This window comes from Cupressus sempervirens, chromosome 8 (assembly GCF_028749045.1).
Source record: "Cupressus sempervirens isolate cs-2001-9-10 chromosome 8, ASM2874904v1, whole genome shotgun sequence".
Taxonomy (NCBI): domain Eukaryota; kingdom Viridiplantae; phylum Streptophyta; class Pinopsida; order Cupressales; family Cupressaceae; genus Cupressus; species Cupressus sempervirens.
In genome coordinates this window covers 391826951-391843859 of record NC_143125.1, presented here as the reverse complement: position 1 = coordinate 391843859, position 16909 = coordinate 391826951, and the positions used below count along the sequence as shown (strand labels likewise).

The 16909-nt window shown below is 33.8% G+C and overlaps 1 protein-coding gene across 25 annotated transcripts in view; it reads left to right on the top strand.

Moving 5' to 3' along the window:
* Window positions 1-16023, top strand: part of LOC149542936 (pto-interacting protein 1-like) — a 206594-nt gene extending 190571 nt beyond the window's left edge. For all 25 annotated transcript variants that reach the window (XM_089797866.1, XM_089797862.1, XM_089797850.1 and 22 more), the window contains 3 exons: window positions 13730-13862; window positions 14213-14299; window positions 15478-16023. In XM_089797866.1, the coding sequence (XP_089653992.1) occupies window positions 13730-13862; window positions 14213-14299; window positions 15478-15609 (352 nt within the window). In that variant the 3' untranslated portion in view covers window positions 15610-16023. The remainder of the gene's footprint in view (window positions 1-13729; window positions 13863-14212; window positions 14300-15477) is intronic.
* Window positions 16024-16909: the final 886 nt, after the last annotated feature.

Sequence of the window (16909 nt, the reverse complement as noted above, 5' to 3'; positions counted from 1 at the left end):
ACAAACTTATGCTATACTATTGATCAAAACAATGTTGATGTTCACTTTGTGGACAATCCTATGTTCGACATGAATGCAACACAGTCTTATAAAAATCCCCGTTTTTAAATTCATGTTGATCACTCACCTGTGTGGAGTTGGGCTCAGTTTTTGCCATTTGCAGATTTTGTTTAGTTTTCTGTTGTGGCAATTGGTGATGTTCTTGTGTCCATAGGTTTTGAGGTGGCTACAACTATTATTGATGTAGTTGTTGTGAGTGCATATGGTTCTCTTGTAGCTATGTCTTTTTCAAGTATTGTTGTGATGAACAAGATTCTAGTCCAATATATATTATATGGGTGGCTACACGGAAGAAGAGTAATTTGAGATCTCCTATGGAGTTATCTTCTGGTGATCCTTGACTTTGACATCATCAACACAGGTACTTGGTTGTATATTAAAGGTGGTGTTGATGGTCCTAATGATATTGGCATGCAATTGGTTCAGTGTTGATAGGGATGCCACGTACTTCTTCATTTAAGATCCACGTGGAGGTTTGAGTTTACTGTGTTGCTAGACAAGCAATCTCGAGGCCGACGGACTATAATGTCCCCATTTTTTATAGCATCAGAGTTTTAGGGATTGCCCTATTCTTGTGATCCTTGTAGGTTAATTATTGTGGATAGAGGGTCTTTTGAGGCAGTGGCTTGGCTTGGTAAGTTCTTGTCTTCTCCACAATTCAGTAAGCTACAGTTTGGTCTTTGTTTGGCTTAGATTGGACTTTATTTGGGCTTAGATTTGTGTACTTACTATTTGTGGTAAGTTGGGTGTTGAGATGGACTGTTTCTATTTTTGGAAAGTGCATTTGGTCACATGGAGAAATAATAGATGTGACTCCTATTTCAAACGACAAATTTAATAATGAGTATTTGAGGAGTTATTATATTTTTAGTGGCCAAGTTATTATTAAATCATTAAATTACTTATTATAAAGTTATAATTTAACTTAAGTTGAGGGTTGAGTCATCATTGGAAGGGGCTATTTATTATATGCCTAAGCCAAGTATTAAATATTTAAAGTGGGGTATTTCTATTTTTTTCCGACTTCTTGTTTGGTTGTTCTTCCACCATGGATTGACTGTCCTCTATGCAATGATCATGACTATCTTTGATGGCTATCAATTTGGGTGCTATGAATATTTAATTGTCCGAGTCGGTATTTATCGGCCTTCCTTCTAGTATTCTATTGACTTCTCATTTGGCAAGTAAATTATTTTCTTATTCCTTATTTCTTTGCCACTGTTGATAGCTTTCTCTCATCTTCGTTCGTTGCTTGTGTTCATTTCTATCTATTTCCCTTCTTTTGGTTCAAATCTGACCGCTTTATTTATTTGCTTCTGTTATGTATTGATTGACAATGATGATTATCATTGTTTGTTATTATTGGATCATATTGTGTTCGTTTCTCTCTTTGTTCTGATGTTCCTTGGCTATCTCTATTCCCCTACATTGCTCTTATACAAGCATTTTCCAAAGGGTATTCAATGGTCTATGATGGTCACGACTTTTGGATTATTTAATTGTCAATTATTTAAATATTATACCATATTCACTATTGATTTATTATTTGTTATTTATTATATCATTCAACTACATGTTTTATTTATTAGTCATATTGATTATATTTCTGAGGTAGACGAATAGATTATATTTATTTCATATTGATTGTTATTTAATCGGTATGTGTGAATATTGATTCTAGTTATATGAACTTGGTAAACTATAATTTGTCTTGATAAATTATATCTATTGTTATTATTTAATTATCTCATTTTATACTTTCAATGATCAACTGACTATTAGATTTCATTATTAGAGGGATATTACAGTATTGCTGCATTTGTTTCGTTGTAATATCTTAGTGATAGTTGTATCAATGTTTCCTCTACTTTTTCTATTATTGCTGCTATTTCTGAGTTGATCTTTTTCTGCAGATAAATGATTTCTCTTCATTTCAAAGTACATGTCTTCTTGCTATTATGTATTTGTTTCTTTGCTTATTTTCCGGGTCCCCCAACCATGGTCGATGTGCTGCATATATATTTTTCCAATGCAGATGGTAAGGTGTGTCTTACTCAGTGATCATCATTGTTGCGTGGATATTTTGCAAATGATAGTTTTGGGTAAAATTCAGTCACAAAATAGGATGAGCGTGTGAGACAGTCTCTCCTACCTTAAAGGGAAGGCTCCCCCTTCTCACCATTCCTTGGATCAACTCAAGGTAAGCAGGAAGTTAAGAAATTTCGAAAGGGTATTACCCATATTCTTTCCTCTTAGCTTCAGGAAAGAATCCGCTTTCTGACAAAGTTAGTAATGGGCAAGATGAAACCTTGAAGTGCACTTCTATGTAGAGTTGTAAACGGTGATATCAATGAACTTATAGTAACTCAATGGCTAGTTGAAAGTGTACCGATTTGGTTTTAAGTCCGATCTTAATCTATTTTATTAGAATAATCTTTACTACTGGGGCGCAAAGACTTCCGGAAGTAAAGTATCCTTAACTATTTTGTGAATCAAGAAAGAGATAAAAGCTACAGTCAAAGCTTTGAGTCTATATATCTCCACAACCACTCCTAGGAAAATCTTCGGCTCTAATTGCTTCCTAATTCTTTTTATACTCAATTATCAAGAATGGAAAAAACGTATGAATCAAAGATAACAAATGCAAATCACTGTCAAAGCTTCTAACTTGCACAAGTAACAATTTCACTCAATCAAAGTTCAATTTCAATTGATTCTTTTATTCACTTTTCTTTCAAAATGGCACTACACAATCAAAGTTATGCTTGCACAATTTCGCCAGAGCTCTCTTGCATACAATAATAAAAGATGATTTTACAATGAGAGAGCACTCCTTTATATAGGCAAAGGAGTTTAGAAAAAGGAGGAAAAAGTGGGAGCAACTCAACCAACTTTGACCTAGTCTAACTAACAAGAGAAATTATTGGATTACATGTCACTACACATGCAAATCACATTACATGTAATTATAAAGTTTCATGTAATTACAAAGTTTCATGCAATACATCCTCTTCAATCTACAAACATGAAAATAAATTAACAATCTTAGAGATTGTTCTTTAGTGCCTTGAGTTTGATGATGACATCACACGTTGTAGGAAGATCCGAAATCTCCATTGTCTTTGAAATGGCTTCTATCCTCATTGCATTGGCATATGCTGATTTCACAATTTTAGAATTTTCCGATAGAGAATCCTATAAGTGCTTTGTTAAAGATTTGTACAAAGAAAACCTGTTCATTGTATGGAAACCAAAATCTTCAGAATATAGATCAGCATTGATCCCGATTGTATATTCTGAAGTCATCCCTTCAACTTCAACCAAGTTACCATGTTCGTCAAGAATTTGACATCCCATTTGTTCCAAATGGCTCATGATTCTAGTTTCTATTGCCTAACAATCTTCTATGTTTCCTTGAATCTTTGTTACAAGCTTTCTTAGTGTCTCTTCTTTATAACCCATGAGTCCATGGTATCTATAGAAAATTTCATAGGATGGAAGAACATCACACGTGACCATGGCATCAACATCAAATTTGGCGATCTCATCCCAGTCATTCAATTTTTCTTTCAAAGTATTAGCTTCCTGAATCAAACATGCAATCAAAGCATTTACCATTTCTTCCATATTTTTGATACGACCAAGGACTTTGGCTGTATCTGCAATCTAAGTCACAAGGTTCGAGTTCGAGTTCGACAAGGATGAAGTTCGGATGAAGTTCGGCAAGTCAAAAAACTCGAAAAAAAATTCGACATTAAATTCGCCTCATGTAATTCTCCAAAAAATATGTTATTTATCATTATTATTATATGTTTGAGTTTAATGCAAGGAACTTTCAATTCATAACTACAATAGAAAACATCTCTTCATGTCTAACAATATATCCAATATATAATCAGAATAGTTTGAGATTACAAAATAGATTTGAAATCATTACAACAAAAGATATCACATTTATAAGATATAACCCATAAGAAACATGTGAAATCATGATTACAAAGTTCTTTTACTATCCAAAAGATAGATCAGCGTTTTATACTTCAAAGTTTAGAACTTCAAATAGTTCAAAATTAGCAAAAGTACGAAGATAGTTCTTGTCAAAATATTATAGTCAAAAGTCAATACTATTAAACTTCAAAAAAGCTCCAGGTTATCAAGAGCACTTGGCTGATCTACTCTAGAATCATCATCAGTGTCACTACTAAGCTCATCATCCAAGAAGTCTGGTTCCTCTAGAGGTCCAATTGCCATGTCTTCTAAAATTCCTTTTTGTGAGGAAGATGTGGAGTCCTTTGCTGATTGGTTCATGAGCAATTTCAAATTGCTACGAACATAGACAAGATCTCCCAACTTTCCGGACAGCAGCTTGTTCCTCTTTTTAGAATGAATGTGGTCAAAACAACTCCAATTCCTCTCACATGCTGATGAACTTGCTCCCTGACTCAATACTCTAATAGCAAAGCGCTGTAGTTCAGGAGTTTGTGCCCCATAGCTCATCCACCATCTAGACCCAGTTACCTCAACTCGTGCCATGTCATATTGTGCTGCTTGCATTCCAAACATCCCTTCTGCTTTCTTGTATCTCCAACATTGGTCCTTGATCAAAGCTGCAGTGTTTTGATCCGGCTCATACTTTCTAATGGCATCATAAAGCCCTACCATAATTTCACTATCACTTTGTCTATCAATACAAAATAACTTGGGCTCCAAATAGCAAGCTGCTGCATGTAGAGGTGTGTGCATCATTTTCCACCTGAAATCAACTGCCTCCCATATCTCCATGTAGTCTGCTTCCACATTCTTCAATGCTCTCTGAATGGATTCTTTACAACGGTCCATACTTTCATAAAGCATGCCAAGGCAAGGAGCGTCACCATCCACCATACGAAGAACCTCAACAATTGGACCACATATGTTCAAAACCTTTGATCCACTTTCCCAAAAATTGTTGTTTAAAATGATTTGCTCTATGTTCTTCCCTTTAGCACTTTTAGAAAGTGCTGAACCTTCCCACTCATTAGAACAAATCACAGATCTCAAAGCTGCCTTTTCTTCAAGTACCCTCCTCAATGTGATATAGAATGAAGCAAACCTTGTGTCACAAGGCCTCAACAACTCTCTCGATGCATGTTTCCTGTAAAGACTCAAGGTGAGACGATGGTTTCTAATGAAATTTGCAACTGATCTCCCTCTATAAATTGCTTCATGTATCCATGGGAACTTGGCCAAGTCATGAAGCAACAAATCCAAACAATGGGCTGCACATGGGCTCCAATAAATCTGTGGGTACTTCTCTACAATCAGCTTCCCGGCTCCCACACAATTCGCTGCACTATCAGTAACCACCTGAACCACATTTTCCACCCCTACTTCAATAATGGCTTTGTCTAATATCTGGAAAATATACTCTGAAGTTTTCTTTTGATTGATCGTGTCAATCACTTTCAAGAACACAACTCCTTCAGGGGAAGCCACTAAAACATTAATCAAAGGCCTCTGACATATATCTGACCACCCATCACTCAATATAGTGCAACCAGTTGCCTTCCAAGTGTCTTTAACCACAGTTAACTTTCCTGTCACTCTGCCTTTGGACCTCTCTAGAAGAGTTGTTCTGAGAGCCTCTGAAGATGGAGGTGTATAACCTTTGCCAAACTCTGCTGTTTTCGCAACTGCATTACGGAAATGAGGATTCCTTGCTGAATTGAATGGAGTAGCACTTGTAAAAAAATAATCACCCCATGCATCATCCACCTCTTGTCTCTCTATTGGTTCCAAAAGCTGTTTAATGTTCCACTTTGTTTTCCTGCGCCTGTAGACTTGAGCACACTAGAAGATGACACAGATGTGAACCTAGATATATCCTCTTGAATTCTTTGTTTTTTTTGCATGTTTATGTGGTCAGCTTCCCCCAAATGGGTTAGTTCTCTTTCTATATCAGCTACCATTTCATTAGTCACATTTGGACATGCTTTAACCCCTCCTCCTGTGCCTCCACTAATACCAAGTAAGTGATCTCTTGCCCTTGTTAGACTTTCTGTAAAATCTTTCTTACAATTCGTACAATAGAGTTTGGCACCATCTTTTGTCACATATTTCCATACTTCAGACTTCGATTTTTTGGGAGCCATTCAATTACAACCTGCATGATACAAAAGAAAGAATTAATACTTTTATTTCAAATCATTCAATATTTTTTTAATATATTAAAAGGAGATATAAAAAATAATTTTTTTGAACTCTATAATGAAACATAAATAAATACCAAATTTCATTAAGGGCATACAATATAAAAAATATTATTAAATTAAAGTATATGTGACGTTAAAACAAAGTAAGATCACTAAATTTAACAAAATAAAACCCTTAAACTATATGATTTAAAATATAGAATAAAAGCATAATAGATTTTCTATGTTTATATTATTTATATACATTAGTTTTTTCATATAAATATAGAAAACAATTAATAAAATAATATATTATAAATTAATTAGTAATATTAATAATAAATAAAGATAGTGTAATTATTTTGTAGTTTACCTAAAACAAATATTGCATACAAAACTAAATAATTATAAAATAAAATATAAAAACTTGACAAAAATAAATATAATATTTAAACATTAATTCACGATATAATTTAATATAAAATAAAATATTACTACTTTTTATAAACATTATTATTAGAATATAAATCTATTACTATTTTAGTGTTAAAATCTTATTATTTAATATAAATATTTATATTAAAATATTATATTTATTAATTTAATAATTTAATTTATTATTTGTTTTGAGTTTACAAAATTTTAAAAAAATAAAACTATAATATAAAACAATATTAAAATATTAAACAATATAACTATAAACATTGAACAATAATTTATATTATAATATTAAACAGTTTAAGTTTTATAACTATAATTTATAAACATTGAACAATAAAAAACCTAAATGAACAATAATTTATATTATAATATTAAACAGTATAAGTTGTGTAACTATAATTTATAAACATTGAACAATTAAAAACCTAAACTGAAAGTCTGAAACAATGAAAAAAATCGCAGGCGCCAAAGGGAATGAAAGAAAGCCAGGAAGAAAGTGAAGGAAACCTACCTGGTATCCGTCGGCAGCAGGAGGTCGGATGCAAGGTCGTCAGCGGCAAGAGGTCGAATGCAAGGAGGAGGTTGGATGCAAGGAGGTCGGCGGCAGGAGGTCGACCAAACGCTAAACCAGCGTGATCTTTGAATGCGCATCCAACCAGCGTCCAACCAGTTTCTATAATGACTCCTGCTTCAAACGCCGGAACAGTAAAACCAATTTATTTTGCTTCATGCGCTAAGTGGAGAAACAGGTCGTCGTCCGCTGATGCATTCCTAGTGAAGGGCTCGGGTTTTTTATAATACTTTTGGCCAAACCCTTAAACGGCGACCAATAAATTATAGTTTCCACAAAACGACGAAATTTTTTCTGCCGTACGAACTTATAGCGAACTTTTAACTTTATTTTTTAGTTTTTTAGGGTTCGCCGAATTTCGAACTTGAAGCCGAAAATTCGGCGAACCTTGTGACTTAGTCTGCAATGGCCTGTACTCCTTCAGAAATGACTTCTCACATCCAAGACTTTGCAACTTCTACTATCCTTTTATCTTTAGGTGTCTGAGATACAACAACTGTATGTTGTGAGGATTGTTGTCGAATAACCTCATTTAAACTAACAACCTCTTGTTTCAGCTAGTTTTTCTTCTCCCATAATTCATGACTACTTTCCAAGTTCGACTTTAGTGAACTTGTAATTAGAACGACAAAGTTCTTCAATTGGCTTATGCACCAATGGTTCAACAACTTCTACAAACTTATTTTTTTAGAATCAACTATAATCCTAGAAACAATCTTATCTTTCAAAGATTTAGACTTATTTTTTTAATAGTAAGGTCATCTGGGGGTACCTCAATCTTTCTTCTCTTCATTGTAATCTTGCTCAACCATGTAGGCAAATTGAAATTTTCATCTACAGAAACAGATATAGTGGAGACCATTGGCATTGATCCCAATTGTATCTCAATTGTGACCGATCATGATTTAGTTTGTATAGCTGAATTCATAGGTGCATGATAGGAGGATTCTGTCATAAAAAACTCAAAACCAGTTAGAGATGTTAGTGGAGACCATTGGCATTGATCCCAATTGTATCTCAATTGTGACCGATCATGATTCAGTTTGTATAGCTGAATTCATAGGTGCATGATAGGAAGATTCTGTCATAAACAACTCAAAACCAGTTAGAGATGTATCAAGTTGAGAAACTTGACCTTCTGTGAGGGGTTGGAAAATCCTCGAACACATTCCCTAAGTGTTCACATTGTTCAACTTATAAAATGGGAGGAGTTGCTGAAGATATAGGAAGTGTCGATGTATTTACTTTTGAGGTTGCGTTAGAAGGTGTGAAGACAGTGGAGAATGAATCCACGTCATCATCTATTGCACCCAAAAAAGGTACTTCCTACATAGATGGCCCTGAGTTTGTGTAGGCTGTGGAGGTATGATCATGACTTCTCCTTCTTCCTCATCTTCTTCCTCAAGTCCTTCATCTGATTCTCCTTCTAACTCTTGAATTTGTTCAGGTGTTTGATATAATTTAAATCCCTTTCCACCTTTCAATTTGAATTTGAGAGATTTCTTTACATCAGAGGAAGATGCACCATCTTTCCCTGCAATTTCTAATTGTGACTTCCTTCCAGGGGGACCAAAACTTCCACAATCCAAACCTAAGTTTTGATTGACCCTTTTGAGACCTTTGATTTTCAACCACTTGTTAGTGTTTGCCAAGATGGACTGAAATAGATAAAGGATAAAAGTACCTTCTTTTTGTTGTCATTGAATGGGAAAAGCACATCGTTTATCAAAACCAACCTGATGATATTTTGGATCAAGAATATTAACATCATCTCCAATTTGAAAATCAGATGGAATCTCGAGCATATGAAGATCAATAATCTATTGCAATGTTAACCTGCAATAATCCATTTTCATGATATCCAACTCTGTTCGCATATCAATAATCCAAATGTCTTCTGTTCGATGGACATGAGTAAATGCTTTCTTAATTTTTGAATTGATTTTTGTAATCAAAATCATATCTGGCTTTTAACTTCTTCAATGTAATCAACTAAAGTTTTGCTTCCATACCCTTTGCTTTGTGTACATAAATGATGATATAATGACCAATCACCAAGGGTTTGGCAGAAGAAATACCAAAACTTGGTCTATCCATAGTATGTTGATCAGATTGAACCTCCATAAGTTGTCTAGCCAATTCATTAGAATGATCCTGTCAATAGCATACCTAGGTAAGGTATATGGTTCTCCTTTGAAATACCTAACTCTCAAATAGGTAAAAGTTGGAAACTGAATAAAGATGCAACCATATTGATTAACCTTATCTCAAGCCTCATTAGACACTCTTTTGATTGACTTCTTATCAAACAAGCACCAAAAATGTCCAAAGAACGCATCTTGAACTCCCCTATAGTGCTACTATTTGTCAAAGTAATTTGATCATAATGCTCCCAAGCTGGAACTTGAAAATGGTCTCCTTTGGTTGAAAGTCTTGAAAAAAGATCCCATAGCAACAACAATATAGGCAAGATAAGAATTCATGTAGAATGGTGTTAATGTTCCTACATTGGGTAGCTGCTTACAAAGCGCAATGGCAATAAGCTCTCCCAAAAAGATATGTTCCTTATTACTAATGATTTGAAAAATGAGCTTGTACATCCATGGTTCAAAATCATTGAAATCCTTGAGGCCCTATATTCTGTTGAAAAGAGTAATCAAGTCTTTGTATTCTAGCTTGAAATTAGATCTATGAATGGTTGTAGGCCATCTTGAGAAATTGTTTCTCTTGGAATCCAACCAAATATAAATTAACATATTTTTGATAATTTCCCTTGTTTTCATTCCATATTTCCAAAAAGGCTTCTTTTGTCAAATCCACACATTCTGCACTCTGTGGTACTTCGAAAATTTGTTCAATAACCTTAGGATTAAGATTGATAATGACATTACCATCTGCATCCTTGATCATTTTAGACTTTGGATTGAAACGCTTTGCACATCCTAGAGCAATTTCTGGTTCCAGGGAAGCCATAGAAAATGTAGACACCAAATGAATATTACTCCTTTTGATGCATTTCATTTTAGGATTAGCAGGAGCTTCTATTCTTCACAAGAAATCAATCATATCCACATGCGCAATCTTTGTATTGGACACACTATCAAGAATAGACATGACATGAGATGGAGTTGTACGAGCCAATTCTTTGTCATGTTGATATTTCATTTTTCCTTTCAATTTTGTGGATGAGGGCATTTCTTGTGCTTGTGCTGCAACATGAAAATTCCAAAATGTGAACACATCATTAGAGGATATTGCTTCCATAAAAACGTTGATTCTTGATCAACAACAAAGTTCTGAAGTATGGATTAGACACTTCAAAAATCTAGTGTGATGATCTTGAAAGGTGATAACTTGCATATTTAAGGGCTGAAATATGGCTTGAGAAGATGGAAACATGGGGTAGAAGTGAGCATTTATGAAAACGCTTTAAGGCATGAAAGTTGAATGCATGGGAATGTGTGCAAATATTTTTTTTTTGAGTTTTAAAGAGCGATTTTTAAGTCAAAAAAAGGTTTTCAAGATGTCATTACTTGAAAAGTGAATTACATGTATATGTGACATGCGATTGGGAATACAAAGTGAGATTGCATGTAAATGCAGATGGAGGATGAGTTTACATGTAATTGTATGTTGAGAATGAGATGAAATGAAATGAAATGTGTTATGACATGAAAAGTGGAATTACATGTAATTGCTCATGAAGTGTAATTGCATATGAAAGGAATGAATACAATGTGGCTTGGCAGGAAATGAAATGATGCACTTGCATGCGATGATGGAAGGTGGAGTGAAGTGAAACGTTCTCAAGTTCTTGGAAAAGCACTTCAACTTGTTCCAAATGAAGAAAAACGAAAAAGCAAGCAAACAAAACGAAAACAAGCACAAAACAAATGCCTATGTTTGGTATTAGACTCAAACATGTCAACAAGCAAGATACTTCAACATGCAAACTCAAATTTGGAATTTGGGAAAAAAACAGAAGTATGAAAATGAGTATTTACATCATTGTTAAAAAAAAAAGCACTTTTCATGGCATAATCAACAAGTGTGTAACATCAAGCTAAAACGTGCATCAAAACAGCAAGATAAGCATGAATTAATTAGCAAAATTGAAAATGTCCACTTGAAGATTAATGTGCCAAGAATGAAGGGGAAGAAATTCCAACTTTGAAAAATTCTCAAACAAACTTGGACCTCTTCAACCTTGCAATGATGAATTTGTAAAGAGCATCCAATGAGGCGTTTTTGGATAAGAATGCCCAAAATGTGCCCTACAATCCCTCAAAACACCAATGTGTTTTACAAATGCAAGCTCTTGGGATGTTTTTCATCCAAAAATGTGTTTCAAAGTTGCCTTAAAGTGAATCGTTTTTGCAAATGGAGGGTAAAAATGTATTTGCCAATAGCAAGATTCTCTATGAAAACTCCAAAATGCCTCCTCTTTAGCTAAAAACGTGATCAAAATCACCCAAAAGTGAACGTTTTTGCCAAAAATATGACTTCAAATCTTCATGAAATGCAAAGATTTCTTCATGGATTTGGACGCTAAATGCATGAGAATGCATTCAACTGCAAGAACGACCCTAGCTAGATGATTTCCTTGACTTGGAATGAATAAATTTGGAGATCTCAAGCAAAAACGCGTTCTTGTAGGGCAAGTGCATGAAAATTTTCCTTCAATCTTCAAAATCGGGTTTTATGAAGACACGTGCATGCATTTGAAGACAAATCACATCTTTTGTGTGCAATTACATGTTTTAAAATCATCAAAAGTGTCCCTTAGCAAAATCACAGTTTTTGGAGGTCACTGCATGTTTTGAAAACAATCAAATATGCATGTCTCACCTTCTGGATGCAATTGCATATTTTAAAACACATGTAATGACATCTTTTATGTATTTCAAATTGCATTTTCATTCAAAATTGCACCTTTTGGGTGCAACTGCATATTTTGATGAAAATGTGCTTGTAGACATTTTATGCACTACTTAAGTAATAAATTAAGCACATGTCAATTTAATCTTAAAAGTAATATTTACTAAGATGCTTTGAATTAAAACTCAAAAATTAAATTAAACTATATAGTTAATATGGTCACCTAGTGAAAAATTAAAAAACAACTCAACTTAAAATATAACATAAAGTGCTCTATAGTTACTTTTAGTGAAAAATCAAAATGATCAAGTAACTTAAAAACATAACATCAAGTGAAATTATGTTATATTTTTCAAAAAGTGAATATCAACTTCAAAATATAACATAATATTTTAATTTGTGCAGTTGCACCTAAAAGGTCCACTTTTTGAGTGCTAAAACTGTCATATCTTTTGATTGCCAACTCCGATTAAGCCCTAAGATAGATCGAATCAAAAGGAAAATTGAGAAATGATTTGAGCAAAACCAAATGACCAATAGCTAACAAACACACACAAAAACCAAAGGACCAAAAATCAAGGACATGCTCGACAAATAGAAAAATTAATAGACTTGACAAAAGCCTTCAGTAAAAGGATTCATTATATCAATTAGAAATGATTGATTGATCAATATTAACCAATTAAATAATGCACTAAACTCGGAGAAATTCGAAATTAATTTGAAAAAGTTTTGTACTGTTACCTACATTTTGTGGTGACAAAATGTAGGACAACAATTGTCTTTTACAAAGTTGGACAGTTTTTCGAATTAATTAGATTGCTGTCGTAATGGCTGCTAAATAAGAATTGCTGATAATGGTTAAGATTAGACTGCTTTTTAAAATGAAATGTTACTTCTTCTTTGTATTGCTATAGTTTGTTTATCCTTTATTCACACATCCTCACTTCTTCAGGGTGTTTAACTAACTACTGAGTACCGTTAATTATATTCTAATTACTGTTTTATCAAACGAATTTTCTTAGTTAGTCATCGTTCATAAGATCACAGTCTTTTGATTACTAGTAACCAGTCGCTGTCCATTACTGATTGCTTAGTATTGTTTGTTTATTCCGTCATTGAAGGGGTCATTGCAAATTGATTTTTCATTCTTTTTGACCATTTTAAAATCTTTTCTTGTGTTTTGTTTGGCTGTACAGGATGCCTTGGCATCCCTAGGATGGTCAACTGATGTCTTGATGATCCCCATTCATCTTAAGATATCAGGGCATTCTCAAAAGCACTAAAAAGGGTATGTCCAAGGTGTCTGAAAAATGTGAAATAAATGGGGAGAGTGACATGAACAACTTGTCTCTGAAATATCATGACCTATCTGGGATCCAGTCTTGGCCTCTGATGGCATCTCTACGATGACTACTTGTCATGATATTGTGATGATATCTATGTTCCCCTTCACTATTTGGCTGGAATAGTTAATTGCATATGTTACCCAGTCAACAATAATACAAAATTAAAAATACAGCTGGCAATGGCATTTGATACCCACAGTTTTTTTTTTAAAGTTCTCTCATGTAAGTCCAATGGTTGTATTTATTCTCTTGTGCAACAGATATGCAATGACAGGACAACTTAGCCAAAAGAGTGATGTTTACAGCTTCGGTGTTGTACTTTTAGAGCTGTTGACAGGGAGAAAGCCAGTGGATCATACATTGCCACGTGGTCAGCAGAGTCTTGTTACTTGGGTAAGAATTTCTATTCCTTCAGATATATGAGTTTTCAATTCTTCAGGAGTTTTTTTTTCTAACAATTAAATGGAACCCATTCTTTGGTATCAAGGAAGCAGTTTATTAATAAGAAGAATGTTTTTTGGTTTTTCTTTGTTTGGTATAAATTGGGTTGATATTGTAGTCACAATCTTCTTTAGATGAAGCTTTTGTTTCCCAAGCATGAAGTATGCTATAATATGTTTTTGATCAAGGAAAACAAAGGTCCCTGACCTTTCAAGAGCCAAACAGACGAGACAAAACTAGTCTCAACAAGGAGACCACGCAAAGTATAGGACTCACTGAAATCTCTTGTTATATTTTTGCAGGCGACTCCAAGACTTAGTGAGGACAAAGTGAAGCAATGTGTGGATCCAAGTTTGAAAGGAGATTATCCACCTAAAGCAGTTGCCAAGGTTAGAAGTAGCACAGGGCTTTTGATTTCTCTTACTTTCTATGAAGCCTGACAATAGCCTAAGTCTTAGTGATAATTTCAGTAATCTGTTTCCTTGTGTTGGTACTTTGTTTAATGTGAAGTGTTTCAGTTTTTTTCTAGTTTTATTTCCACTTATTGTTATGATTTATGTTTTTCTCATTTTAACACAATGCAAAAGTTATTTTTTCCAAAAGCTGTTTATATATACCACAAAAACATATATATACACACACATGCAGATACATATCCATATACCTATGTGTGTGTAGTTGCATGGTACCTTTTAAGATTGATTTTATTGTGTAATAGAAAACTTCATTCCTATTGCATAATGTATGGTACGAAACAAAAATACTCAAGTCAGAGCATTTATAGCAAGTTTTCAGACTGAAGGTTTTATTCCTGCCGTTGCTATTCTAAAGAGGCTGCTTTCTTTCTTTAATCTCCCTCAAGCCTTGAATTTTCCTAATTCCTAACCTTAAATATTTAAACTTGCATATTTGTCGTTTTTCTTCACCATCTATAGTCTGTCAGTTGTATCACAGGTAGATCTTGACCAGAGCTGATGGTTGTTATTAGCTAGGTAATTGTGTGCATTGGGGCATTTGTAACCTGTATATTTAATTTAGATTTAAATTTCTCATATCAATGCACCTATCAATTACCTTCTTGTTTAACAACCAGTCAGATGTGCCTTAAGCTGAGACTGCAGGTGCAACTTGCTAGCGTAATTATCATAATTTGTGGGATTTTACATTTGACTTCGATTTTTTCTCTCGGCTGTTATTAAATTCTGTTATATGCTTCTAGATGAAATTTGATTTTGGAAGCGAAAATCCTTGTGCCATTTCTTCTGCCTGACTCATTATTCATTTGTTGAGAATGACCTAGAGAAAACGTCTTTGAAGTTTATATGTACTGCTTTCACAGTTAAATGTGTGTTGACTTTTAATATATACACTATCATACCAAAGATTGGTCCCTTATAAGTGGAAAACTAGAACATTTCCCACATTTGTGCTAGAATCATAAATTGAATGGTAGTTTCTTAGTTATGTTAACTTCTCTCTTTCATTCATTGTCTCTCATGTAAAGCTTACAGATTAGAATTGGTAAATTATCAACTTTTTACCTTTCTGTACTGCACATTTCAAACAGATGGCTGCTGTTGCTGCCTTATGTGTCCAGTATGAAGCTGATTTTCGCCCAAACATGAGTATCGTCGTCAAAGCTCTCCAACCTCTGTTGAATGCAAGACCTGCTTATGCTAATGACAATCCGTCTATGTAAGCTGCACCATGTGTCAAATTGTATTACTCCTTATGCTAAGACCAGATATGGAAGATATTCATTTCCTCCTCTTGTACAATCAAGTATATATTTTCCAATTTCCTTCATTATATATGGACCCAATACATAAGTCATTAAATTAATTGAATTATGAATTATGTGAGAATGAAGGAAATCTAAAAAGATAGCAAACATGACGTGAACAAGTATAGTTGAAGGCCTTTTTATCAATTGCAACGTCTTCCCTATTCTTTCCTTTCATAATCATGTTTGTTTTATGATTAATTTATGTCACAAGAGAGTTGAATCCATGACTTAAAAGTGCCTTGGGTTGGATTGGTAGACCTATATTCAGATTGCAGCATTGTAGAACCTCAGATTATCTCATTTGCAATATATTTTTTATTTTTTGTAGCTGAAAATATATGATAATGGTATGTATTATATAAAAATTACATAATTTTATACTTTAGATTCTTGTACCATTGGTGTTTTCTTAAACCATTAGTGCTAAAAAATAGTATTTTTTTCCAATAATTTTGAACTTAGGCTAATATGCATGTAGTGCCTCTCACATTTGATTTTTTTATGCCATCCTGATGGATGTGACCTTGATGTTCTTGCTTTCAAAGTGATTATGTTGGGACCCATGGGTAGTCTACACCCTTGGGGTGATTTGAATGATGTTATATTAGCAGACTAATTATGATTTATGTCCAACTTATTAGACTTATGATGTATTCAATGGTTTCATTGAGGTCTATGCTAATAGTTACCCAGATTGGTATGGTATCACAATATTATTCCGTGAGTACCCTTGAGATATGAATAGTGGTTGCCTATGTGATGCATTGGTTGCCTGTGTGATGCATTGGACTATTGCACATGATTCTTGTACCTGCAACAGTTTTGACCTTTATGGCTGATTTAGCTATTAGTAGTATTTTAATTGTATCTATATGATGGCGCCTAGCGTTATTTGGTGTACCTTGCATTTGAGACTATTGATGTTTCTTTGTGATAACTGTTTGGGATTTTGTAAAGCATTATGTTGTATATGTCATTAAGTAATCTAGTTAATTTCATTGTTATATGCTTAGAATAACAAGAAAATGATTTATCGATATTTGAGTTTGGGATTATGGATTATATTTGCATATGGAAGATGTTCATTTGGATTATAGTTATTGTGCCTCTATGCTGTGGATATTTGTCCTTTAATTTCAATTGAAATGCATGCTTAAAAGACTAGAAATGATTATTTAAATTTTTTAATGCAATATCATGTAATTATATGTTG